A 27,828-nucleotide genomic window follows, 5' to 3' on the forward strand; every position below is an offset into this window, starting at 1 on the left:
TTACTTACCTTACTACTATTACTTAGAAGAATTATAAACATTATATAAATAAGATAAAGAGTCTACACATAACTAAAGCTAAGATTAGAAAGCTAGTTTCTTTATAGATTTATAATAAGATGCCTAACTTATTTAACTTAGTATAAGTAGAGAAACTTAGTCTATATTAACCTAGAGTTAACTATAAGATTAATATAGATAGTTATATCTATAAGCCTAAGATCTATAGTCTTATCTACACTAAAACTAAGGCTATTAAAGCCTATATTAATAATATATTAGGTTACAGCTTTATATAACTATCTACTTTACTATATACTTTACTAGTTCTAGTTATAAAGAAACCTAGCAGTAGCTTATAGATTTATATAAACTACTATTAACTTAACACTATTATAAAGAAGAATTATAATACTCTACTATCTATTAAGAAGACCTTAGCGCGTATAGCTAAAGTTAGATAGATAATAATTATTAACGTTATTACTACCTTTAACACTATCTATATTAAAGAAGAAGATAAAGAGAAGACTATCTTTCTTATATAGTATAGTCTTTATAAATATATTATTATACTCTTTAGCCTCTATAATACTCTAGAAACCTTCTAAACGTTTATTAATAAGACGCTATAGAAATACTTAGACAATATCTATATAGCTTATATTAATAATATTTTTATTTATACTTATAGTAATAATAAAGCTAACTATAAAGCTAATATAGTTAAGGTATTAACTAAAATACGCAACGCTAGACTTTACCTTAATCTCTCTAAGTGTAAATTTAAGATAAAGAGAGTTAAGTACTTTAGCCTTATTCTTACTATAAAAGGTATTAAAATAAATTTAAAGAAAGTCTCTATAGTTCTTAACTAGTAAATACTACGCTCTATTAAGAACGTATAAGCTTTTCTAGGTTTTACTAACTTCTATTAGTAGTTTATTAAAGGTTTCTTCTATATTACTAAAGCCTTAACTAAGCTTACGCACAAGAATAGTAACAGTAAGAACTAGCGCTACTAGTTTCTATTACTACTAGACTCTAAAGCTATAACTGCGTTTACGCGTCTTAAGAATACTTTCTATAATATAGAAGTTCTTACCTATTTTAACTTAGACTTAGAGATCTAGCTAGAAACTAATACGTCTAATTTTATTACTACAGTAGTCTTATTATAGAAGAATATAGATAGAGTCTTCTGCCTAGTTACATTTCTCTTATATAAGATAAACCTAGCTAAGTGTAACTATAAGATCTATAATAAAGAACTTCTTACTATTATAAATATATTTAAGAAATAGAGGTTTAAACTATCTAGCATAGATAATCTAATTAAAGTATTATCTAATTATTAAGCTCTTTAAACCTTTATAACTATAAAGCGTCTAAATAGAAAGTAAGCCTACTAGTCTAAGTTCTTGTTAGAGTTTAACTTTATTATTAAGTACTATTCTAGAAAGTAAGGCATAAAGCTAGACGCACTTATATACTACTCTAGCAATTTACCTAACTCTATAAATAACTCTTACTAGTAGTATTAAGTTTAAGTAGTAATTAAACTAGACTAGATTAACTCTAATACGCGTATCTACACTATTTGCGTTACTAGAGATAGAGGTTCTTGCTACGTAGTTTATCTTACTAACATAAAATAGCAACGTATAGTTACTAAACCTATTTCTATAATTGTATAAATACTATATTAGCTTAGTAAGAAAGACAACGTCTCTAAGCAATACGCGTTTCTTACTATACTACCTAGTATTAAATCTAAGAGAGAAGAAATTAGAGCTCTAGAGCGCTGCGCTAACTATAGTAATATTATTTCTCTACTATAAGCTAATAATATTATAAACTCGCCTACTATAACAGCGCCTATACTTACTTCTCTATTTCTCTCTTCTCTTCTACACACTATAACGTTGTCTATTACACTAACGCCTATTACACTAATACTAGTTACACTATTACTAGTTACACTATTACCTATTACACTATTACTAATAATATTACTAACTATTATAAAGCTACTTACTACGCTTTCTATTATTATAAAGCTACCTGCTACGCCTCTAATTAAACTACTTAACTAGAATACACTATTAGAATATATTAGAAAGAGCTATAAGAATAACGCAGTGCTATAAGTAATTATTAATACTAAGAAGAATAGTCTATAATAGCTTCTGTTTAAGCTTATTTATAGAGAAGAATATCTTTAACTAGAACTTAGTAACTATTAACTTATAGATAGCTTACTCTTTATATATAATAAGGTATACGTCTCTACTAGAGTTATTTATATCTAGGTTATTAAATATACCTATAAGAGTATCTATAGAGGCTATAGTAGTAAGTATAAGCTCTATTCTAAGCTTACGCGTTAGTACTACTAGCTAAGAATAATAATAGACGTTACTTAGTACGTCTACGTATACCTAATATATAAGCGTAGTAAGGTATACTATAAAGGTAAATATAGCTTACTACACCTACTTTCTATTCTAGATAAATATTAGTCTAGTATCTCTATAGACTTTATTATATATCTTCTACTATATAAATATAATAGATAGACATTTATAAACATCTTAGTTATTATTAATAGACTTACTAAGAAGAAAAAGTTTATTACTATAGCTAGTATAACTACTAACGCTCTTATTATTGTATTTATTAAATACGTCTAGAGAGAGAAAGGTTTCTCTAAGAAGATTATCTTAGACTATAGAGCTTAGTTTATATTACACTTTTAGAAGCGCCTTTGTTAATAACTTAGAGTTAAGCTAAAGTTCTCTACTACCTACTATTCTTAAACTAATAGTTAAACTAAGAACGCTAACTTCTACTTTAAGTAATATCTATAGTCTTATATTAACTATAATTAGAATAACTAGGCCTTATTTCTTCTAATAGCGGAGTTTAAAGCTAATTCTAGTATTAGCTCTACTATAGGCAAGTTACTGTTCTTTACTATAAAAGAATATAAGCTCTATAGTAGAATTAAACTACTATTACCTATACCTACAACGCTAACTACTTCTACTTAATATAAATACTTAGACGCTAACGCATTTACTAATTATATAAAGGCTCTTTAAGAAGAACTTTATATATTAATATAATAGGTCTAAGCTAAATAAGCTAACTACGCTAATAAAAGTTAATTACTAGCGCTTTTCTTCTAAGTTAGTAATAAAGTTATATTAGATACTTATAATCTAAGAACACGTTAGCTCTCTACCTCTTTAGACCTTAAGAATTATAGGCCTTTTACTATTATGTAAGTAATTAATAATACTACGTATAAGCTTAATCTTCTACTATAGATAAAGCGCATTTATAACGTTTTCTACTCTTAGCTACTTTACCTAGTTAATAATAATCTACTTCTAGAATAAGCCTAGAATCTAGAGGTGCTTACTAAATTTAACTCTAAAGTAGAAGATAACACTAAGTACGTAGTTAAGACTATTAATAACTATTATATTAACCTTAAGCTTAAAGACTCTGCTACTTACGTTTACAAAAGTAAGAAGAACCTAGGCCTTCTTTAATATCTAGTTTAATAGTTAAACTATTCTCTTAGTTCTAATAATCTATCTTAGAAACTATATATAAACTTAGTAGACTCTATAGATATTATTACGCACTATTATTATAACTATCTATATAAGCCTACTATACACTAGAAGTTTAAGTTACTTACTAGTAAATAGAATATACTAGTTATGTAACTTTATACTCTTAACTACGCTTAGATAATAGTTACCTAATACCTAGTAGTTATAATAATATTATTAGAGTTGTTCTACTAGCTATACTCTTAGTTAAACTTAGTAACTCTATTATAGTAAATTAAGGCTTAGACAATTACTAGAAGTTCTATAGCAATAATAGCTAACAAGACTAATAGTAAAACTAAGATATAAAGGTTATACTTACTACTATTAAGAGCGCTAGCTAAGTTATGCTTTCTTTCTAAGAAACTTACTAGCGCTATACTTGTAGCAAGAACTAACGTATTAAGTTACTACTATTAGAATAGAACACTAATATTACTATATTACTAGTAACTTATACTTACCTTATAAATAGATCTCTATTATATTACACTATTATTTACGCATACATAACGCCTTATTATCTATTCTACTAATTATAGCTAACACAAGCATACGCGTAATATAATAGACACTTATAATACGCGTAATTAAGGCTGTAATTAGCGTAACATAAAATAGAAATAGAAATAATATAAGTAATTAATATTTAGCCTATAGAAGCTTTTATAAAGTAGGTAGAATTTGTATAATAGTTTTCTTTATATTTTCTTTATTTTTTAATTAAAGAGTAGTTTAAGCGTTAGAACTTACTCTCTTTTTAGAGAGAGGTAGTATTATAGATTAAATCTATAACTCTACCTAATTAGGCCTAGTTACACTAAGTAAGAAATACTAAAGTTCTACTTACGCAGGTCTCTTAACCTATACATAATCTCTTACTTAGTACTTAACTTAATATAATTATCTTAACTATTAACGTCTCTTATACTATAGAGGTATCTTACACTTCTATAAGATAATTACTAATAATAGTATTAAAGCCTTTAAGAAGCTAGTAATAAGTTAACTTAGGCTTACTTCTAGAACTACTACTACTCTAGCTACTACTACTCTAGCTACTATAGAGTGCCTTATACTTTTATAACTTTACACTAACGCTAATAGTCTTAACTTAGACTTATTTCTAGAACTACTACTACTTTAGCTACTATAAAGGTGCTTTATACTTCTATAAATCTATACTAAGAATATAACTTCTAGATAGTAGTCTTTAAGCACTATATATCTATAAAGACGTACTACTTTAAATATATTACTAGCTTTCTTATTAGCTATAATAGCTCTTAGCACTTAAAGATTACTACTAGTAATATCTACTACGTACTAAAGTAGCTAGATATCTAGGCTAGTAGTTTCTATACTATTATACTCTAGTTAGTCTATAGCCTCTATTAAAGTTAAAGCTATATTTAATACTTTATTAAAAGCTAGCCTAAAGAGCCTAGCTTATCTAATTCTTCTCTATTAGTAAGAAGTAGAAAAGTCTAACGCTATATCTTTCTTATTTAACTTTTCTACTAAAAACTCTAAGTTAGTTATTTAGCTTCTCTAATTCTTTACTATTAGTAAGAAGTAAAAGACTACTAGCTTTATATTTCTCTTTCTAGAATATAGCTAGTAGCTTATCTATTAATAATTACTAGTAGAAGTTTAGAGAGTAGTAAAAGTATAGAATAGTATATATAGAAAGAAGTATATAGTAAAAACTTTAATTCTAACTAACTAAACTCTACTCTCTTACTATAGTTAGTATTTAAACTCTAACTTATAATACTATCTTAACTTAATATCTAGGTTATTTCTCTAAGTAGTACTTTAAATAGCTAGAATAGAATATAAAAGCTAAACGCTTTAAGGCTAGTAAATATCTATATATTATAGTAGTAGTACTATATAGGTACTACTTACTTATACTTTATAGAGAAGAGAAAAGAGTAAGCTATTCTATATCTATTATTACTTATCTATCTACCTAACTTCTACTACTATACTCTTACTACTACTACGTAAGGTTATCTATAAGAGTAAGTAGAATTACTACTTAGCTTAGCGTAATCTCTATCTTTTTATTATTATTATTATTATTATTATTATACGCTAGAAGCGTAGAAAAGATAAAAGTAGAAATAATAGATATAGGTGTAGGTATAGGCGTAGACGTAGGCGTAATTATTAATAGTAGTATAGCTACTATACACTAAGTACGCTAAGTAAAGTTCTAAAATAGACTATATTACTATTAGTATATAGTTACTAACTCTAATAATAGTAGTACTATACTTACCTACGCTTCTAAACTATACTAGACCTTAACTTACTTTAGTAAAGCTTATTCTATTACTATTACTACTATTACTACTATATAATAAATTATAGTAGTAGTACTAAAATTATAGCGCGTAAAGCGCTAAATAGAAGACTAAATAAAAGAAAGTTAGAAGTAGATATTTTAAGGTAGTTACTACTATTATTATTATTAATATAGAGAGTATTATATAATAAAGAATTACTATAGACTAAAGTTTTAATAGCTATAAGTAAGATTATAGTCTTAAAAAAGGTATATTTATTACTTATTACTTATTACTTATTACTTCTTACTCTTTATTAATTACCTATCTTCTATACTTATATACTATATTACTATACTAGTAAAGCTAGCGTTATAGCTACTAATATAGAGTTACTACTTATTATAACTTTATATTTCTACTAGCTCTCTTATACTTATATACTATATAAAGCCTTAAATTTAATTATTCTCTATTAATAATAGCCTAATATAGTACTACTATTTAGTATATTAGTTCTTTACTAGTCTAGTAACCTCTAGCTCTTAACTAAAATACCTACTTAACTACTAGGTAGGTAATTTCTTATATATAAAGTTACTATTTTTTTTATATTTAAGTTTAAGTTTTATCTATTACTATCTTTTTTTTTACTTATAATAAGTCTATAGTAGTATAATATATAAAGACCTTAAAAGCTTATAAGTAGTAGTAGAATACTTATAAACTTAGAATAAGTAAGTAGTAGTAGAATATAAAAAGGCTTAGGCTTATAAGTAGTAGTAGAATACTTATAAACTTAGAATAGGTAAGTAGTAGTAGAATATAAAAAAGCCTAGGCTTATAAGTAGTAGTAGAATACTTATAAACTTAGAGTAGGTAAGTAGTAGTAGAATACTTATAAACTTAGAATAAGTAAGTAGTAGTAGAATATAAGAAGACCTAGACTTATAAGTAGTAGTAGAATACTTATAAACTTAAAGTAAGTAAGTAGTAGTAAAATACTTATAAACTTAGAATAAGTAAGTAGTAGTAGAATATAAAAAGGCCTAGGCTTATAAGTAGTAGTAAAATACTTTTATTATACTATAGTAGTAGAATACTTATAAACTTAGAGTAGGTAAGTAGTAGTAGAATACTTATAAACTTAGAATAAGTAAGTAGTAGTAAGATACTCTTATTATACTATAGTAGTAGAATACTTATAAACTTAGAATAGATAAGTAGTAGTAGAATACTTTTATTATACTATAGTAGTAAAATACTTATAAACTTAGAGTAGATAAGTAGTAGTAGAATACTTATAAACTTAGAATAAGTAAGTAGTAGTAGAATACTCTTATTATACTATAGTAGTAGAATACTTATAAACTTAGAATAGGTAAGTAGTAGTAGAATACTTTTATTATACTATAGTAGTAGAATACTTTACGTATACTATTTATTAGTAAACTAATAATTCTATAGCCTATAAACTAGTTCTAAAAGAGTAAAGTCTATTACTAGCCTACTAAAGAATATATAACTAAAGGTTTTACCTACTCTTAGAAGTATAGCGTTAAGTAAGCTAAGGCTTAGAGCTTTAGTGCTACTACTTCTAAAGTAGTTAAAGCTTTTAAATTTAAGCTAGCTATAAAGCTATTCTAACACTAAAGCACTCTATAAGAGAATTTTAATACTAATCTCTAAGAGAATTATAATATAATTATATACGCTTATTAGCTTATAACTAATAGAGTAATATATTCTAAAGATTTATAGTTAGAATACGTATACTAAAATCTCTCTTAGTAAAAGTACGCTTCTTCTATCTTATAAGTTACTACTTTTAGAAATCTAAAGATATATTAAAGACGTAAGTAGCTTAAATTTAATACTAAACGCTATACTAGTTAAATAATTTATAAGTCTCTTTAGCGTTTATAAGAATAGAATTAATTTCTTACTAGTTATATTACTTTATTTACTATTACTTAACTAAATTATTTTATTATTACTACTTTAATTACTTTTCTCTAAATTACTTTACTCTTACAAAGCTACTATAAGCTACTCTATGTCTACTAGAAGAGAAACTATTAAAGAAGCTATTCTAAAGGCTATTCTAGTAGCTATAGAATAAGATGCTATCTATGTAATATAGAATATAATCTAGGCCTTCTACTCTAAGTATGTGCGTCTTAGTGCTATTAATACTATTAATACTTCTATTATCTTAAAGATATATTTAGCTAAGGTAAGGCTCTTATTTATTTATTTTCTTATTCTTATATTTAAGAAGCTTACTAACAAGATATATAAGCTATTCTAGAATAGTAAGTATAATCTTAATTCTATAGACTAAGTAGAAGATTATCTAATTAGTAAGCTAACTAGAAAAGAGCTATTAATTACTATTACTATTTATATCTATAATTTTGCATATATAGTAAGACTTAATACTAGAAAGCTTTTATTATCTCTATACCTAGAGTAAGCTATACACTAGTAACGTAAGACTATTACTAGAATTCTAGGTATAGAAGATAATAAGAAATAGAATACTAGAGATAAAGCGTTTGTAGCACGTTTTCTCTTACCTAGTACTATTACTTAGATAGACGCTATAGTTATATATTATAGTTACCTTAGATAAGACCTATAGAATAGAGATAAGATTATAGTTAATAGCTAAGAATAGATATAGTAAGTTCTATTAGTAGTATTTCTATTACTATATATTATGTTATTACTAGATATTTCTAGATATTTCTAGTTATTTCTAGTTATAGTATAAAGAAAGTTGTATAAGTAAGTGTAGAGTTAGTCTATACTATAGACTAGTAATAACCTTATTACTAATAGTAATATATTCTAAATTAATATTAAAATTATTCTAGTAGTTCTAAAAGAAACTAGCTTAAAGTCTTTTAACACTTTTTAATATCTTTTAATATCTTTTTACTATAAAGATAACTCTAAATTAGACTTAAGACACTATTACGTATACTATAAATACTATAGTAGTAAAATACACTAGATATTCTATTATACTATAGTAGTAGAATACACTAGATATTCTATTATACTATAGTAGTAGAATACTTTGCGTATACTATAAATATTATAGTAGTAAAATATACTAAATATTCTATTATACTATAGTAGTAAAATGCGCTAAATATTCTATTAAGCTATAGTAGTAGAATATTTATTTTATAAACCTATTTCTTAATTATTATATAAAGAGATATAAAAGTAGTAGAATACTAATAAATTACATTTTAGAGTTTAATTATATTTTCTTTATATTAAAATTTGTACAACAATTACTAAACAGGCTCTTGGAGTCTCTTTAACTATCGAAACATAAGCTAGCAATTCTGTTACCGATCCATCTCGTGGTATAGTAGGCTGGGTTTATGAATGGCAGTCTTTGATCAATACTGGCATGCGGTGGCGCCGTGTGCAAAACTTCGGGTACCGCGTGGGAACGGGTGCGAGAAGGGTTCCGGGCCTGGCACTCCCTAGGCAGGAGCTTGCACCACAAGAAAGCGATATAAACGCCGCGATTCCACGTTCACTCTCCGGAAATAGTCTTAGTGGCGGACTTCACTTCAGTTTCAAACTTCTTTGTTCGTCAAAATCTCCGCGTTTGAAGTGTGAATCATTTGGGGTGGTTGCCGCTTCCATTCAAGGTCACGCAGGGGAAAATCTGCTCATAACTTGCTCAACCCTACTTCTCACGCCACTCATATTCATTCACTTGCGCTGTTTCGTTTCCAACAAATTCTTGGTAGGCCGTGCTTTGATTGCAGTCGCTGCGATATAACTTTGGACTTCTTTCTCACTACCTTTCTATGCAGGTACAAGCAATCATGTCTATGGATATGGAAATGTCGATGGCTCCGACAAGCACCGGTATGGCTATGTCGGGCATGTCTATGGCGTCGACTGCTACCGGCATGGCGCCAATGGCTACTTCGTCAGGCGGAATGGGTGGCATGGATGATATGGCCGATATGATGGGCGGATGCAAAATTAGTGTAAGTTCTATCCCATCTTCTCTCGCAGTGAGGAGAAAGGAAGTCTCAGCTAACAACCCGTCCCGCAGATGCTGTGGAATTGGAACGTTATAGACACATGTTTCATCGCAGAGTCCTGGCACGTACGCTCCAAAGCCATGTTCGCCGGCTCCTGCATCGGAGTAATCCTCCTCGTCATCCTCCTCGAATTCCTGCGGCGCGCGGCCAAAGAATACGATCGCTACATCGTCCAGCAACACTCCAAGACACTCGCTTCCTCGGCGATCGGCTCCTTTTCCTCCTCGTCATCGAACGCCAACGACAGCACGACTAAGCACCCTGCTGCTACAACATCGCCAGCTGCTTGCGGCGCCATGGCTGCGACGACGAGCAAGTTCCGACCGAGCATTTTACAACAAGCGGTTAGGGCGGCGTTGCACATGGGTGCATTTGCTGTGGCTTATTTCGTCATGTTGCTGGCGATGTATTACAACGGGTACTTTATCATCTGCATCTTCATCGGTGCGTATCTTGGATACTTCATCTTCGGGTGGGAGAGCTTCAACGTAAGCAGTGGGGGCGAAGATCGTATGCAGGAGAATGCCACGGTTTGCTGTGGGTAGGAACGTAGATGTTTGTCAGGATAGACTACAGGATTCGAAAGTATCTGCGAAATTAGCGACAATGACAAGAATTCACGATTTGTAGTATCAAATGGCACATGTGTTGTTGTAATGAAGTGATTGATTGTCCTGTGTGGTATCTCATGAGCCGCCGAACTCCCCTCATCCCCTAATCATCGGACATCTCTAGATAACCACCCGTGGCATATATCTTGGTAGACTCCATATGGTACATAGCTTGTAAGATCGTCTGCACAGTCTCAGCGTGGATGTCGCGTGTGCAAGTGTTACGATGGCACTCACAGTATCGTATTCATTGCACGCCATCAATGCGAGGATTGAATGACTTATTTGCCCTGAAGAAAGGTCAGCATCGTGTTCGTAAGAAAGACAGGGCATGACATACGGGGCAGCCATCGCAAGTGCAGGTGGAGCCGCAGTTGCAGCTTCCAGAAGCACAGCCGCAGTTACCCTTCATTTTTATGGTTGAAGATGGGTTGTTGGTTTGTGGGAAAGTAGGTTGATATAGTTGAATGTGAGTTGGCTTGATGGAATTGACTTGATTGTTGTGATGTAGAAGTAAGCAGCAGAGGGCCAGCAACCAACTTCTTATATACCCGAAGCATGCGCGACTTGTGCGGCAGCACAGCCAAACGCAGGGTGCTTCACGCCACCTCTTCCCTGCGGCAACGCCGTCAGCGGCGGCTCCCGTTCATGTGCTTCACGAGCTTTGCCCCGCATCCCACCGTGTTTGTAGCATTGTTGACTGTAAGCTTTGGCCTCAGTGGTCGATAGCTCCGTTGGTAAGTTTAGCCGCGTGCACGCGTTTTGTGCTATTGGCTCCCACTTATCTTGCGTACATTGTGCGGTTGGTCGGCTGGTCGCGCGGGCGCATGAGAGACTTGTGCGGTTGGTCTAGCCTGGCTTCTAGAAAGTGCCAGGGCTTGCCTCGGGAGAAAAGTGGAGTTGCGTAGTTTGTGCGGATGGATGCCAAGGCATCCGGACCGTGGGTACAGGTCGGATTCGGGCCTTATGTCTTCTTCCGTCCCGCGATAAGAGACACCAGCGTCTTGAACGTTTCCGGGTTACAGAACCATGAGATGCTTTAGTTGGACTGTAATGTCATGTCTGGCCCAATGATAGAAGAGGAAAAAAAGTGTTTGTGTAAAAGAAAGAGGGCCTGGCAGGCGATTCTTCTTGACTACGAACGTAGGTACACGACACCTTTGAGCCAGATTATGAACTTTGTCCTGTGTTGATCAACCAATAAATTTGCCACCGCAGTATATGCAGGCATCGCAAGCAAGAAACAGTACCCGTGCCAGCGTGACAGGTATTTCCTTTCGTTCGTACACATCGCCTTCATCGTCGGAATCGTTGCTTTCTTGATCGCCTCCTTCTTGGTCGCTAGAACCCTCTTCATCCATCTTGTTCAACGGATCGCTCCTCTCCTCCCTTTCCTCTGATACCATGCCGTTTCTAGTCACGCCAGTCATGACCGTGTTATCCTCAGTGTCGGAGCTATTATTGCGTTCCACGTCTTCTTGGGCCATGATGAACTCGTCGCTTAGAAATGGTGTGCTGCATATACCACAGTACTTTGTGATGCCAGGCGCCTGGATAGCCAGGAAAGTGAGGCCACATCTAGGGAACACATGTCCGTTGGTGCAAGTTGCTGATCGGGGGTCTGCAAACGGTATAAATGCGGAGCAGAAATCACAAGTATCCGCTACTGGGACTGCTGGGCCTCGATTCGTCGAAATGCTGTTGCCATGCGTACCGGTGCTGACTGATGATGCGCTTTCCTGCTCCGAAGTTCTGTCTGCGGGCAAGGACTCGGATGCATCGTCATTGCCCATGACCATGTTGATGAGTGTGACGAGTTGTTTGTGATGCGTGCGAATTTCTGCGCTGAAAGGCGCATGCGATAGTGATGAAGGAAGTTGTTGCAAGGCCACGGCAAGGCGATACGCAATTAGAGTCTTCGGTAGCTCCTTATTAATCTGCGTCTTGTAGGCTTCAGACACAAGGATGGTGTAGCGATCCTTCAGTGTAGGTGATTCAAGGAAAGCATTCGCCTTGAAAGCCTTGATCAACGAATCGAGATCGTTGACATCGAAGTACGCTGCTGATGCGGTCGCGTCCATCTCACTGACAGGAGGACCTGTGTAAGTCTCAACTAGCTTTCCAACCATCTCATCCGCGAATGCAGGTATGTCATCAGGGTCCTCGACAACTTCTTCTGCCAACTTCTTAAGACTGTACATGAGTCCTTCTGCGGTTACGTTCTCTTTTGGAAAGATGTCCCGTGAACGGCTGCCAGGTCGCAAAGAGCTGATAGCCACGGCGCCACTACGGTCAGCCGGAATACCGTACTCGATCATATCGGAAGGATGTACGCTGTTGCATGCCGCAATGAAGTCGCCTAGCGGAGATCTCGTGAGGCCCCATACCTTGGCCCTGCTATTGCCTTTAAGTTCGTGCTTTGCACTAAACAGTGCCAGATTATTTCCGATTCTCTCCCGCCATTCTGGGGCATCAAGGCTCTTGAGCCCATCAGGAGTCTGCTCGAGGATAGCAGTTGGACTGTGGAGTGTCGATAGTAGAGAGCTTATGTGGAGACGAGGTTTTGTGGCCTGAGTCGTGTCCCAGACAAGGCCTGAAACTGGATCCCATCGACCGTCTAGATCATGCGTGCTCCTTTCGATAATAGAAGCGTCAAGAGCGGATATCGTTAGATGTACTAGTCCCGTATTCGTGAAGAGGGCGAGCTTTAGTCTGTATTCATCTTCGACTCGGTAAAACCATTTCATCGGGCCGTCATATCGCATTTCGTGGCCTGCATAGACAACTTCTTGCTGCAAGCTTATACGCCCAGTGTTGTACGTGATAGTCCGTGCCCGTACATCCTCATTCGTAGCGTATACCAGTACGGAATAATAACACCCGTCGCGTATGATCCAAGGACTCCAGGCAATATGCGAGATATATCTTTGCTGTTTGATCATGTCTTCGAAGATATTGGGTTGCAGGAAGATCGTCTCCGAAGACAGTGCAAAAGACTCATGTGTTAACACGTCTGCCCTCCAGTCTGGCTCAGCTCCTAGGGAGGACGTGGGCGTTTCAACCTTGAGAAACACGAGGTGATTATCGTCATCAGAGACAACTAGCATGTGCGGGCCGTATACCAAGTGAGTACCGACAACACCAGCCGGTCCTGGGCAAGGCAGAGCGGGTGCCCAGGCGAACGCTCGAATGCGACCTCTCGACCGCAGTCGTTCCTTGGAATCGTGAACCACGTGGCTAGGTTCGTCGTCCCAGTCTCCGAAGTGGTCAACGAGCGCATCGTTGATGATCAATCGTCGAGTCCAACTTGTCTCTTCTTCTGGCTTGCCTTCTGCTGCTGACCAGAGGGAAAGCGTCAAGTTTGCGGTAAGAGCAGCAAGCGCGCATTTTCGATGTTTAGCAATACCGGGCGGTGACCACGCGATGCTGATGGGAGCGCTGTTAGAGATCTCTTCGCCGACAGAGTAGTTAGATGTTGGCGCAGGTTCTTTGAGTGGGAGCTCATCGGTCGAGAACAAGGGTACCTTGAGAGGCACATGCTGCCATTGCGGCAAGACTTGGTCCCGCTCGAAGTCGACGGTGTTCGGAAACTACGCAATCATTAACAAAAAGGTCTCGTGTAAGTATCTGCACGGAAGGGTACTCACGAGCAGCTCTACGCGCTCATCCGACGCTAATGCAATGATGCCGTCGGAAGACCAATCGATTGCATCGACGCAGGCTGGCCAGCATCTCAGCACTGTCACGTCCGCCATGATCGCGCATCAAGTCTCAGAATAAGTGGTCCCCGTTGTTTAGTGGTTCTGGTCATGGCTCACTGTGGTGAGGGAGAACGTGAAAAGCTTTCGACTAGCGCAAAAACGCGAAAATCCTTGACGTAGGAAGTGTAAAAGGTCTCATATTGACGAATTTTGCATACAGTGACTAAAACCTTCACATAGCACTTCGTTGACGCGCAGGGACGTGAGAAGCATCGAACACGCGAGATTTGCTGGCGCAGGATCGCGTTGAACGCTTTGGGACTAGTTCCGGACTTATCGATAGTGCTGATACCGACCGCCGACGAAAAAGTGATTTTTCCGCCATCCTTCTCAACTTCTCCACACGAAGCATTGCCAACCAACAAGATGGGGAAAAGACCGATCTCTGACGTCGTTGCTGAAGACGGCGCGACCACCAACCCCGAACTTTCAAGGAAGAAGAGCAAAAAGGACAAGAGCAAGAAGCTCGGCAAGACCGCTGCAGTAGATGCGACCGAGACAAATGGCGATGCGCAGGCTGTAGAGAACTCGGACGACGAATCGAGTCTGTCCAAGGCCGAGCGCAAGGCGGCAAAGAAAGCAAAGAAGGCGGCTAAGGAAGCGAAAAAAGCGCTGAAGGCTGCCGCGGGTGCCGATTCAGACGAGCCTGCGGAAGACAACGAGGAAGCCATCAAGGCGGCAGAGAAGGCTGCGCGAAAGGCAGAGAAGAAGCGCGCGAAGGCATTGGCCAAGGGCGAAGCTACCGAGCCCGTACCCTCCTCCAAGCCAGCACCGGTCGAAACCACAACGAGCGCAGCCACCGTCGAATCGGGAGACTATGTGGAGAGCAAAGAGCTGACGCAGCTTCCCCAGTCGGAGGTCGATGCCTTCCTCGCCAAGAACACGATGGCTATCCAAGACCCCAAACCTGCCGCCCGCAAGCTCCGTCCCATCCTGAACTTCAAGTACCTCCCGGTCGACGATGCGCAACGCGCCTTCTTCGCCAAGTTCAGCGCCCCTACACCTATACAAGCAGCCGTCTGGCCATACTTGCTCTCAGGAAGAGACATGGTTGGTGTTGCGGAGACAGGTTCCGGCAAGACGCTCGCGTTTGGTGTACCCTGTGTGCGCTACATCGCAGCGCTGCCCAAGAACGAGCGGAAGGGTGTCAAGGCTGTCATTGTCTCACCTACGCGTGAGCTGGCTGTTCAGATCTACGACCAGTTGGTAGCGTTGGCGACACCGGCTGGACTATCTGTAGTCTGCGTGTACGGCGGTGTGCCAAAAGATCCCCAGGTTGCCGCTTGCAAGAAGGCGCATATCGTGGTCGCTACGCCCGGTCGTTTGAACGACCTAATTGGCGATGGCTCAGCAGATCTCAGCAAAGCCGAGTACGTAGTACTTGACGAAGCCGACCGCATGCTTGATAAGGGTTTCGAAGAAGCAATTCGGCAAATCATCTCGCAGACGCCCAAAAAGCGCCAGACCCTCATGTTTACTGCTACGTGGCCGCCCTCCGTCCGGGATCTTGCATCCACCTTCATGAACTCGCCGGTTAGAATCACAATCGGCGACAACCAGTCTGGCGAGCTCCGCGCCAATGTGCGCATTAAGCAGCTTGTCGAGGTTGTCGATCCCCGCGGCAAAGAGCAGCGTCTGCTGCAGCTACTTAGACAGTATCAATCTGGCAAGAACAAGGACGACCGTATCCTCGTCTTCTGTCTGTACAAGAAGGAAGCAATGCGCATCGAGGATTTCATTCGCAGACAGGGCTTCCGCGTGGGTGGCATCCACGGCGACCTGAGCCAAGAAAGGCGCAGCGCCTCACTGGCAGCGTTCAAGGAAGGCCATGTGCCCCTCCTCGTGGCGACGGATGTTGCTGCACGAGGTCTTGACATTCCTGCGGTGAAACTCGTCATCAATGTCACGTTCCCTTTGACGGCGGAGGACTACGTTCACAGGATTGGTAGAACGGGTCGTGCCGGAAAGGAGGGTTTGGCGATCACGCTCTTCACGGAACACGACAAAGCACTCTCCGGATCGTGAGTACCCCTTGCGCTTGGCTACATGGTTTCAGTGTGCTAACTCTATTATTAGGTTGATCAACGTCCTCAAGGCAGCAAACCAGCCCGTACCCGAAGAGTTGATGAAGTTCGGTACAACTGTCAAGAAGAAGGAACACGGTGCATACGGCGCCTTCTACAAAGACACCGGAGACTCCAAGGCAGCTACTAAGATTACTTTTGACTAAGTCGCATGATCTAGCTGCGTGTTGTCAAAAGCGGACTCGGCATCTCGTAACGAAGCTGGTCGGCGAAGTAGATGCCGCCGGCTACAGCTGCAGCGCGAAGATCGATTTGTAGACCTAGAAGCATTTGTCTAGCGGAGGCGTTTCGGATCATGCGAAGCAAAAGTTCCGGTAGTGTGCATTGTTGTAGATCGCGATGTGTTTAGTAATTACGAGTCTGCACAATATCTCTTTCTTCGTAACGAATATCCCATCTTATGCATGAGCTGAAGAGAATCCCCTGTCCTATAGCTTCCGGCTATACCGTGCCTGAACAATCGTACGATTTCCAAACCTGCGTATCTTCAGGTCCACACGAGAAGAAGGCTTCAGCCACCTCATCATACCGTATGCACTTGTTCCTAGCTACCATCGTGAATCTCAAATACGCATGTATCCACATGCGCCAACCGACCGCCATAACGACAACAACTCGCCTATCCAATGCACTACGCTTCCATTACCACCAAAAGCCCACACTGACCCTCCACATGCCCACTCCACGGGGACACCCAAGCCCGGCACACCGACCCCAAAAACTCCTCTCCGATTCTCACCATGTACATGGCTCGGCAACGGACCCGTACAATAGGTTCTAACACACGCCGCTCCCGCAGACTAGACCCGCGTGTGCAGCGAAAAAAGCGTCTGGCGTCAAAGTGGTACTTCGCCGAATGTGGTCGCCGACTATAGTTCGGACAAATCACTAGACAGCCAATCAGATCCCCGCAACGGGATGCAGAGGCCCAGTCTTCTGGGGTGGGATTGGTGAACTAGAGCCCGAGGGGATTTATCATGCCTCACCGCAGTGAGGTAGTGTGTTCGCCGTGTGTAGGGGGGTTCGGCGAGGAGGGTATGTGGGATTGCGGAGGAAGGTAGGTGTATATAAGGGTCTCGGTGGGTTGCTGAGCGGACGGAGTGCATTCCAGATCTTTGTCAACCAAGATACGCATTTCGAGACTACTGTTATACCACGCTATACGCTACCGAACTTTACGAAAAGGTTTCGGCATACTTCCTCTTACGTTCGGCATACTTCCATCGGCACATCGTCGGCATCGCCACATATACTCGATATCCACTCCCATACAAACGTTCACAATGTGCAAGAAGGCTTCCTGCGACTCCTGCAGTAGGTCACTTACCACAGTTCTGTTGTACGAACACGGCTAACATCGCCTCAGACAAGACCACATGGTGGGGCTGTGGTAAACACGTCGCCGGCGTCATGGACAACACCCCCAAAGAGCAATGGTGCACATGCGCACCCCGAGTCGAACAACAAGGCACACAATATCCTCCCATGGGCTCACTATCTTCGGCATGACTACCGGCTTGGATGAGGAGCTCGAAGGCCTAGCGACGGGACGATACGGAATGAAGGGCTGCTCTTTTCGGAGTCTGGGAACATATGGAGTACAGGCGTGATGATTTACGATACGAACGACGCATGGATACGATTTCTGATAGCGTTAGCGATGCGCAATACATACCCAATTCTACCTTTTGAAGACTGCTTCGTCGCTGGTGATCAGCATGCTGTAGTGCTGTGTAGATCGCCTTGTCTGGGCCTTGTGCCTGTTGCACATGTCAGCACAACCGTTCGAATGATCACCAGCACGTTTGTCAATGACGGGGATACAAGCTGCGCCTTGCACGACGAGGCCTTCATCACGGCCTGACGGGACCTGGCATCTTTGTCTGTCGCCCGTTCCAGAAGCATGGTGTTGGGAGCTACGACATGCCACCACCAGCTTTGTAGCACGGTGACCACAGTGACCACAACGGACAGTGGAAACATCTGGACCGTGATGATGACAGAAGCTGTCATTTTAGACCCTGAAGCGGGTAAGTTGAGGCCTCAATCCTGTTAGTAAGGCTCGGCGGCCATTTGAAACAGCTTCTGGAAGTCTCAGATGCTTCGAAGTCAAACAGCTATGATGTCGACGGGTGCCGGGCCAGTGAGGCATCTCCCTTCCAATCGGACCCCAGGAAAATGCCGGCGCAGATGCGTGGCGCGTACAGCGCAATGATAAGACAGTCCAAAGTCTTGTGCCAGACCATTGGAAAGGTAAGAATAGGACGGTTGGAGGTGGTTGGAGGTGGTTGAGTTGGAGAGAAGGCGCGCGAACCAATGGGTTCGGAGAGGATGCACCCGCCATGGTGAGGCTGGTCTCATAATGGGTCTGCTAAGTATAGCCGTTGCAGATGTGGAACTAGGCCCCTGCAACTAGCCAGTTTCAGCCACGGCCCTACAGGATCCGAGCCTTGAGCTTCAGCGACGAGGTGAATGACAGGCAGCCACCCTGCAGCAAGAGGCGCATGTGGTGATGGAAAAGTCAGCGACCGAGAACTGGCATTGGGCAGATGCGGGGAAAGCAGAAAAAAGCAACTCTCCAGGACCCCGTTGGGATGTCCTGCACGCGGTCATGAAGTAGTGGTAGATCCTGCTAGCGAAACGATTCTCGAATGTTTGAGATAGCTCTCGTGCATATCGCAGTAATCACAGGATGTGACTCGCGCAGCTCACACAATGGCTGGATCACGTCGGCGGTTAGCCCAAAGTATCCATGAATGGCGGCGGCCGTTGCGGACACCAAACGGAGACTGCCACCTCGGGGAGGTATATTTGCAGTCCATAAGCGGTGCATGCTGCTGTTATTGTTGAAAAGTGAATCTCACGCGCACTCGTCCTTGCCGCTTCGTATTGTCGTGTATTGTATTGTCGCAATAGAGGGTACCTGAGAGCATTTGGCGCTGAGCAGCTTGACCCCGCCATCCATCCCACTTGGAAAGCGCGCCCGCCGCAGCAACAAACACACGCCATCGCACCTTCCCTGTGCTCTCCGCAGCATCTTCTTCTGTGAAGACACGTCCTTCACAACCTTGGAACGCCGACGGAAGAAGCCACGGGCTACGATACGTCGCCACGTTCCCTCCCGCTCCCACGTTGAGATCGCGCATCTGGGACTGACTTGGCGGTACAACAGACCCTGCCCCCACCTTATCCGTCTCCTTTCTGTCACCGCCTCATTCCCTCTCCACCTTGCGCGGGCATCACCCCAGCATCCTCGAGAAGCTCCGAAGCGCAGCCGCTCCAGCTCCAATCGGTTGGTCGACGACATCTCTCGGTAGCCAGCGTCATTACACGGCTAAAGACGAGCGCCTCCATCAGGCACGACCAAGTACACGCCTCGTTGAACCGGGCACTGCACAGGCCTCGACTCCAACAAACACATTTCTGTGGTAAGTCAAACGATACGGGCTGATGCATAGGCGGGGGGCGAATAGCACATGTCGTTCTTTGTATTCTGACGTGCGCGTTGCCGCCATGAACACCTTTTGCGGCTCAAAGGGCACAGCACGTGGGGCTGGTTCAGTGTCTGACACAGTGCCGTTTCACCAGCGCGCGCAAGACACGCCTGCTGTTCTGCGAACAATGCTTGCCATATAGCCTTCTAGGACCCAAAGCTGACCAGCGCATTTGTAGATTCTACTTGAACTACCGCAGACGCATCCTCATTCCGCCTCTTCAGCTCTTCACCTGCCGACTATTCAGCAATCGCGACCCCGCAATCACTGAGCCCAGCTCAATTGACCCAATTCACTGCGCATCAGCGCGTACCAACCAAAACAACCGCCAACATGCCTCCAGCGGGGAGTGGCAGCTCTAGAAAGATCTCTTTCAATGTCTCAGAGCAGTACGATATCCAAGATGTCGTCGGAGAGGGCGCATACGGTGTTGTTTGGTAGGCTTCACCCGTCAGTACCAGCCAGACAGCTGCTAACCACGCGACAGCTCCGCATTACACAAGCCGTCAGGCCAGAAGGTCGCCATCAAGAAGATCACGCCCTTTGACCACTCCATGTTCTGTCTGAGAACACTGCGAGAGATGAAGCTGCTCCGATACTTCAACCACGAGAACATCATCTCCATTCTCGACATCCAGAAGCCTCGGAACTACGAGACCTTCACCGAAGTGTACCTGATCCAGGTGTGTAGCTCCGACATTCAGTGATATCCGTGGTTACTAATCGTACCCAGGAACTCATGGAGACCGACATGCACCGCGTCATTCGCACACAGGAGCTTTCGGACGACCATTGCCAGTACTTCATCTACCAGACCCTGCGCGCGCTGAAGGCCATGCACTCCGCAAACGTGCTTCATCGCGATCTCAAGCCCTCCAACTTGCTCCTCAACGCCAACTGCGATCTCAAGGTCTGCGATTTCGGTCTGGCTCGATCAGCTGCCTCGACTGAGGACAACTCCGGGTTCATGACGGAATACGTAGCAACGCGATGGTACCGTGCGCCCGAGATTATGCTTACCTTTAAGGAGTACACAAAGGCCATCGATGTATGGAGTGTGGGATGCATTCTAGCAGAGATGCTTAGCGGAAAGCCTCTGTTCCCAGGAAAGGACTGTAAGTGTTGTGCCAGTACTGTTCTCGGAACTGTTACTAACAATCATCAGACCACCACCAGCTTACGTTGATTCTCGATGTGCTCGGCACACCCACCATGGAAGACTACTACGGTATCAAGTCCCGCCGAGCTCGCGAATACATCCGATCGCTGCCCTTCAAGAAGAAGATCCCGTGGAAGGCTATGTTCCCCAAGACCAACGACCTGGCGCTTGACCTGCTTGAGCGGTTACTCGCTTTCAACCCCGTCAAGCGTATTACAGTCGAGGATGCGCTCAAGCACCCGTACCTTGAACCGTACCACGACCCAGATGACGAGCCGACCGCCGACCCGATTCCAGAGGAGTTCTTCGACTTTGACAAGAACAAGGACAACCTGACAAAGGAGCAGCTGAAGCGTAAGTCAAAGATCATACGCGTGCCCTGAACCTCTGCTAACTTTCGATAGTCCTCATCTACCAGGAGATTATGCGATAAACTTGTCCACGTTTCCCCCCTCAAATGCGAGATATACACAAGATACCACGATCGAGTCGATTTCCGCAACTTGTCCACAGCTAGCTGGTCTGAGCTCATTACCATATTCGAGGAAGGGTCTACAATCATCCTGTAATTTGGATTCGCAGCAAGACATGATGTTAGCCAAGTGACGGTAGGAAAGCATACGAGGAGATGTCGCTTCGAATTCGCGCTCTCTCAAGAAAGAAAGAATCTCCTATAACCACAGTTCGTAAGATAGGAAAAGGCAGAAATGAATTGCTTATTTGCAATCCCAGATGTTGACTTTGCATGTGCTCATGAATGTGAGTGCTTTGTTTGGGAAAGGATGCTACATCTTCAACGCCCAATCCATGCGTTGAATCTTCTCTTCCTCTCTAGTACCTCTCCTACTACGCTGTTGTCCATCCCAGATCACGCCTTTAAAGTTCATCTCACCTCGCGCCTGCACCTGCGTATCCGTGGGCCTCGTCCAATCGTAGATAACCGACTCACATCTACTCCCCTTCCATGACGCATGCGCACTTCCCGTACTACTTCCACTCATTCCCCGCGACTCATCTAGATGATCCCTAACCTCCGGCTCCGACACAGCGTCCAATACAGACGACCGCCGCGTCGGACTCGTCGTTGAGCCCCTTCGAGCAACTTCGTTCCACCACCGCTTATCATATGCATCATATGAGAGCGAGGAACTGCGCCGACGTGCTGGAACGGGGTAGATGGGGTTGTGCAGTGGAAGTGGATCGAAAGAGCCTCTGAGAGATTGCCGCCGGGAGTGTGTGCGTGAAGGACGCTCTGTCGACGTCAACGGAAGCGTATTCTCGTGTATAGCAAAGGCATTGGGGCCTAGTGTTGTAGACCGCGAGTCTTGCGTTCGCCATTGAGCTAGTCCGGGCCATTTCCTCTTCTCAACATCTCCGCTATTGTATAGAGAGGTTGGCGTCGTGGCACTGGTCGATGACGAAGAAGACGTAGCAACAGAATCCTTCCTCACAACCACGGATTTCAGCTTCAACAAACTCGCCGCTCTGCTCCTCCTCGTATCTTGGCTACCATGCCCACATGAACTACACTGCCGGTTCCACGTCACTCTTCCCGTTACTGGGTTGACCTCGAAGTTTCCACCGTTCAATTGCGTCTGTGACTGGCGCTCTAGATCGGCTTGTCGTCTTTGTGCGAAGTGGAGGCGGAGGTACCATGCTATAGCCACGAGTATGAGGAAGAGGATTATGGATAGGGCGATTGCGGAGTTGCGGTCGATGTTTGTGGAGGGGTGAGTGGTGGAAGATGCGGAGTCGGATTTGTGTTTACTTGCTATTGCACCACCGATCATGGCGGCGACCAACATGCTGAGGTTGTTGAGTGGTTTTGCTGGGAGGGACGGCTGGTGGATGCATTGGTGGAGATGTGTACGGGACTTCGACGGAAGCGGTTGTGTGCATGAGATGCGAATGGTCGCGTGTGCTGTGCTGTATTACACCCTGTGACTTCATAGTCTGGCTTTGTACCAGAGTGTCGTTATCTAGGCACGCTTGGTGCGGTCGAGACCGAATGGACTGGTAGCGGACCAGTGTTGGAGATGAGGGGCAGTAAGTGTCGCGTTGGAAGCCGAGTACAGAGCCATGTCGTATCCATTCTTCTAATCTCTAGATCTTGCTTGTAGTGTGGAGTTGTTGTGCCCTTGAACGCCGCCCAATGCCCGTGTGTAATTCGTATCCGTACACAGTGGTGTCCTTCGCTATGCAACAGATCGCCTACCCAGTATCTTCATATACACATAATCATACACCATATGCCCCCATCTCCCTTATCTCCTGACCCTAGAAATCACACCTCCCATCCTTCCACCCCGTCCTCCACCTCTCCTCCCACTTCTTACAATCAAACTGCTCCTTCCCCAGCTTCTCATTCACAGCATTATGCGCCTCGCACATCCACTCTCCAAACTCGCTCCTCGAGCTGACTCTCGGTGTGTTCTTCTGCATCCACTTCTGGAAATCTTCGGCGCACACCCAGCATGGGTACAACTTGCCAAACGTGGTGAGGAAGGATTTGGTTTCGGATTGGAGTTGGGGAGTGGGGTTCGTGGGGTATGCGCCGGTTATGGAGTGGAGGAGGGTCCATGAGGAGCGGCCGAGGGCTTCGACGTCGGGTGGGCAGTCGGCGGGGAGGGAGGGCGCGGTCGTGGTGGGAGCGGCGGCCGGTGTGCGCTTTTTGGGCATTTTGCCTGACATGGCCATGAGGGAGGTTAGGTCGTTGCAGGCTCGGCATCTATAGTAGGGGCCCAAATATTAGCATGCGTCCCGTTCGTAGAGTTGATTCTCGTCCAGCGCGTATGTCTTCCGGCGCATTCGAGAGTTGACGGTACTTACGGCTTGCCATCTGGACCGAGTATAATGCCATTCGCCAGCTTCTTGTACCCAGGCCTTCCCGCGATATCCTGGCCTTCATCTTTCTCATTCGGTTCCTGCGCCATCTTCTGCTGTCTGGAAGCTCAGTGGTGGTTGTGATATGTCGCGGCGAGCAACTGGTGATTTCTAAGCTCTTCCATGATCGGACCTCGGCGGTATGCACGCGTTCCAGGGTCAACCATGTCGTGCGTCATCGCGCCTTCGCCGTTGACGGCGGTACATCTGCGGGTTATGCGTCGGCGTCGGAGTTCGTGTTTCTCGTGCTTCCGTGACTTCGTAGCGCGATTGTAGATATGTTGTTGCTTTCGAAGTGCTCTTGGCGCGTAGATAAGAGGGACGCCGTGGACGTGCAGTGGAGCGTGCAAGAGATTCACATCTGAACATCACAAACGCATCGTCCACATCCCGGCTATCATCGTCTGATCATGGATGTACCGGTGGCTGCTAATGTACTAGGAACGCTGGGAGCAGTATGTGTTGTCCATGATCTCGAAAGTAATTGTGCTGACCAAAGCAGGTGTGTTGGTCCATTCAGGTACGCATGTCTTCCACCGTCACTAGGGCTCAGCTAAGAGCATGGTCTAGTTGATCCCCCAAATCGTCATCAACTATCGAAGGCACAATGCTACTGGACTCCAACCAACTATGATGATGTTATGGGCATGGGCTGGCGTGCCCCTCGGTGTTTATAACATCGCTGAAGACTATAACATTGCTCTACGCATTCAGCCTCAGATTCTTACCGTACTGAGCCTGGTGACGTGGATCCAGTGCTACTACTATGAGAAGGTAAGTGGTTCCATCAACAGCTCGAGTATGAGTACGACACCTAACATCCCAAAGAGTTGGTCGGTTCTCCGCTCGCTCGCAGTTGTCGTTCCTGTAGCGTGCCTCATGGGCGGCATTCAAGCTGGTCTCATCTTCGCCATTCAGCATGCCAAGTCAGAGGGACTACATTGGCCCAGTATTCTCATGGCTATTGCTTCAGCCGCTCTGCTTGCTGCTGGCGTCCTGAGACATTACGTGGATGTCTACGTTCACCGGACCGTTCGTGGCATATCCTTCATCTTTGTCGGTATTGATGCCCTGGGAGATCTCTTCTCCTTGGTGTCAGTCGTCTTCCAACCTAAGCTTGACGTCTTGGGTCTGGTCATTTACGGCTCCGAACTGGTGCTGTGGATCGGCATCTTCCTGTGCGGAGCGTATTACAATCTCCCGTCGTGGTACGCTGCAAAGGAGGAGACGGAGAGGACCAACGAGGGCTTGGGTGAGCCGAACAGTGGGCCGGCGGACACGACTGGCATCGCACTTCACGATCTGCCCTCCAGCACTTCCGTGTTCAGGACGCCATCGGGCGAAATTGAAGCGATCCGACAGCGCAGTATGGGCTCAATACGTGTTGCTGGTCTGGAACATGTACCGCGGAGGGTGTAGGTGAAGCGCAAATGCAGTCAACTTTCAGCACATCACTTTGAATTGCGCATTTCGCCCCACAAACCGTTTGCACCCCCAGCATCTTTTTCGTACAAAGGTCCAGGCCCTGCGGCTACCTCCGATGCTGTGTTTGCCCGTGACGCGTTCGTTGCTTCCACCCGTGGACGCTCTTGAACTTGGGCAGGCGCACGCACCTTCTCCACAATCACCATCCGCACTCCCCACACTCAGACCGGACAACTACCAGCGACTAAATTCACGCTCGACCTCCTGCACCACAGAATATCAACTGCGTCACTATAATAACCCGACGCCAGTAGCTGATACAAGTAAGCTAACCCACGCTCCCGCCGACTCCATCACCGTCCGCAACCAGAAGTCTGCTTCACCTGGCTCGGCCTATCACAGCGCTGGAATATCTCAGCAATACTAACGAGTTCAAATAGCCAGGAATACTCACAAGCCAGCTCTCAACTCCAACAGCATCATGGCTTCCACCACTACCACTACGACCAAGGTCACTTCGCTGGACTCTCAGTCCGATGGCCCGTCGGTGCCGAACCCTACACCAGCCACTGAGTCTGTAGGCAGTCCCTACGAGCCCGTCGACCCTCCTCCGGAGATGGACTATACCGCCGTCGCCAGGATACTGGGCCCTATCCAAGAGTCGCTCAACGAGGCCGCCCTGGAGGCCGCCTACCCATCGCCACCCATCAACACACCCATCATCGGTTCTCCAGCTCCGTCGGTTTCATATCGCTTCCCTGTGACACGCGGTCGCGGCTTCAGTGTGGTTGGCGATAGACTCGCGCAGCTGAAGATCAATGACCGCAAGCTTCGTCACCGCGAGGGAGATGTGGGCTCCAGCAACTACTCACCAGAGGCATCCATCAACGAGGACGAAGAAGTCGATATTGCGAGCATATCCGAGGTGTTGAGCGACGGCGGTAGGGACAAGGAAGACCCAGGACAAGCTCGTAAGACCCTTGACCCCATCGATGTGACTGAGGGCTCAGTTCCTATCGCTTTAGGTTCCCCTGCCGTCAACCCGCGCATCGTAGAGTACCTGACCTTCACCTCCGACGACTTGCCTACGAACTCGGTTGCACCTTGCTTCCCCTCCACACTCATGAAGACAAGCACCGCGTCGATTAAGACCATCGTTGGCGGCAGCGACGGCGCTAGCTTGAAGAGCGATGGCGTCACTGAGAAGAGCAACTGGGCTGAGGAGATTGAAGACATGGTCGACCGTACATGCCTACGTCTCGAGCAGCTGGCCGACGATGAGTGGAAGCGTGATGGCAGCAAGAGCTTCGCCGATTACTACGTCGCTCGCCTTGAGCGTCTGCTCAGCAGCGCTAAGCGCTCCGTACCCGTCAGCATTCAGAAGAACAAGGAGACCCAGGAGTGAGAGGACAAGAATGGTGCGCCGAAGAAGCACTCAATAGTATGAAAATGGCGCAGGGAAAGGTGACGGCGTTCACGGTACGGGTAATGCTTTGATTTTCTGCACGGTTAATGGTCCAAAAGTTGGACAAGTGCTGTCATGGTGTTCTATACCCATAATGTCTTTTCTTAACGATCCATGGGTCTATGATAATGACTTCACGATGTCAGGTTCAAGTAGTGGGCCTGGATTAGCAGTAATAATAATGTGTCTTTCTTACACATCTTGAATCTACTGTGCACATGCCATTGTATCTACGTCAAGCGTGAGTACGATGCATTTCTCACACCAAGTCCCTGCAGGATAGCAACAACACCCAGCGTGATAGCCGTAGGTCTATCATTGCTCTTCCAGTAAGCCGCACCCGCTGCTGCCAACAGGGTCGTCAGGACACCCGCGATGCTCTTGTCGTACACGTCGTAGATACCCGTGACCGACCACTTGTAGTTGAGAATGCCTTTCATAACGTCAATCACGACACACCCAACAACGACCTTTGCCCCGCAGACTTACTCATGATAACAAAGAACCCGCTGCCCTCGTACCAACCGATCTTACTCGCGCCGCGCAGCATGAGTGGCAGTGTGTTCATCGTCGGGTGTTTGAACTGGTCCAGACCTTTCAACTGCACCACCTTGTTAGCACACTACCACATCTATCAAACTACATCGTGTATTACCGTATGTCCAATCGCCAAAATAGCGTACGCAGCCGAGGAAGCCTGCAGCAAGGGGTGCGACTGCGAGGTTATCGACGTCATGGTGGTGAATGCTGCTTTTAGAATTGTCTTAAAGCTGGTGCTGGGTATGAGAAAGGATACGAATTGGAAAACAGAAGAGAACAAGAGGGTTCTAGGGCGTTTGCAGAGACGCGCATGTCACGATCGCGTCGTTGTGATGCTTTTGGCTGGGACCGAGGTTAGTGTGGATTGGGAACGTTTTCCCCACTTTTTGCGGGTCTCGCTGTCG

The 27,828-nt window shown here is 43.8% G+C and overlaps 8 protein-coding genes across 8 annotated transcripts; 5 read left to right on the plus strand and 3 right to left on the minus strand.

The window, feature by feature from the left end:
* Positions 1-9,873: 9,873 nt before the first annotated feature.
* On the plus strand, positions 9,874-10,547 carry J4E92_003895 (uncharacterized protein; the record flags this gene model as incomplete). Its single annotated transcript, XM_051495288.1, has 2 exons — positions 9,874-9,945; positions 10,014-10,547. 2 exons carry the CDS (start codon positions 9,874-9,876, stop codon positions 10,545-10,547), a joined length of 606 nt encoding a protein of 201 aa, XP_051354307.1.
* A 1,259-nt stretch (positions 10,548-11,806) lies between these two features.
* Positions 11,807-14,368, minus strand: J4E92_003896 (uncharacterized protein; the record flags this gene model as incomplete). Its single annotated transcript, XM_051495289.1, has 2 exons — positions 11,807-14,203; positions 14,261-14,368. The coding sequence occupies 2 exons, from the start codon at positions 14,366-14,368 to the stop codon at positions 11,807-11,809; spliced, it is 2,505 nt and encodes an 834-aa protein (XP_051354308.1).
* Positions 14,369-14,740: 372 nt separating this feature from the next.
* DBP3 (RNA-dependent ATPase) lies at positions 14,741-16,604 on the plus strand (the record flags this gene model as incomplete). The annotated part of the gene is made up of 2 exons (XM_051495290.1): positions 14,741-16,395; positions 16,451-16,604. 2 exons carry the CDS (start codon positions 14,741-14,743, stop codon positions 16,602-16,604), a joined length of 1,809 nt encoding a protein of 602 aa, XP_051354309.1.
* A 3,681-nt stretch (positions 16,605-20,285) lies between these two features.
* Positions 20,286-21,544, plus strand: J4E92_003898 (uncharacterized protein; the record flags this gene model as incomplete). The annotated part of the gene is made up of 5 exons (XM_051495291.1): positions 20,286-20,389; positions 20,440-20,635; positions 20,686-21,067; positions 21,118-21,465; positions 21,516-21,544. 5 exons carry the CDS (start codon positions 20,286-20,288, stop codon positions 21,542-21,544), a joined length of 1,059 nt encoding a protein of 352 aa, XP_051354310.1.
* Positions 21,545-23,388: 1,844 nt separating this feature from the next.
* On the minus strand, positions 23,389-24,044 carry J4E92_003899 (uncharacterized protein; the record flags this gene model as incomplete). The annotated part of the gene is made up of 2 exons (XM_051495292.1): positions 23,389-23,839; positions 23,941-24,044. 2 exons carry the CDS (start codon positions 24,042-24,044, stop codon positions 23,389-23,391), a joined length of 555 nt encoding a protein of 184 aa, XP_051354311.1.
* A 580-nt stretch (positions 24,045-24,624) lies between these two features.
* On the plus strand, positions 24,625-25,413 carry J4E92_003900 (uncharacterized protein; the record flags this gene model as incomplete). The annotated part of the gene is made up of 1 exon (XM_051495293.1): positions 24,625-25,413. One exon carries the CDS (start codon positions 24,625-24,627, stop codon positions 25,411-25,413), a length of 789 nt encoding a protein of 262 aa, XP_051354312.1.
* Positions 25,414-25,534: 121 nt separating this feature from the next.
* Positions 25,535-26,824, plus strand: J4E92_003901 (uncharacterized protein; the record flags this gene model as incomplete). Its single annotated transcript, XM_051495294.1, has 2 exons — positions 25,535-25,539; positions 25,864-26,824. 2 exons carry the CDS (start codon positions 25,535-25,537, stop codon positions 26,822-26,824), a joined length of 966 nt encoding a protein of 321 aa, XP_051354313.1.
* A 290-nt stretch (positions 26,825-27,114) lies between these two features.
* On the minus strand, positions 27,115-27,620 carry J4E92_003902 (uncharacterized protein; the record flags this gene model as incomplete). The annotated part of the gene is made up of 3 exons (XM_051495295.1): positions 27,115-27,317; positions 27,374-27,485; positions 27,540-27,620. The coding sequence occupies 3 exons, from the start codon at positions 27,618-27,620 to the stop codon at positions 27,115-27,117; spliced, it is 396 nt and encodes a 131-aa protein (XP_051354314.1).
* Between the last annotated feature and the right edge of the window lie 208 nt (positions 27,621-27,828).

This window comes from Alternaria infectoria, assembly GCF_024043175.1.
Source record: "Alternaria infectoria strain BMP 0036 chromosome Unknown scaffold_5, whole genome shotgun sequence".
Classification (NCBI taxonomy): domain Eukaryota; kingdom Fungi; phylum Ascomycota; class Dothideomycetes; order Pleosporales; family Pleosporaceae; genus Alternaria; species Alternaria infectoria.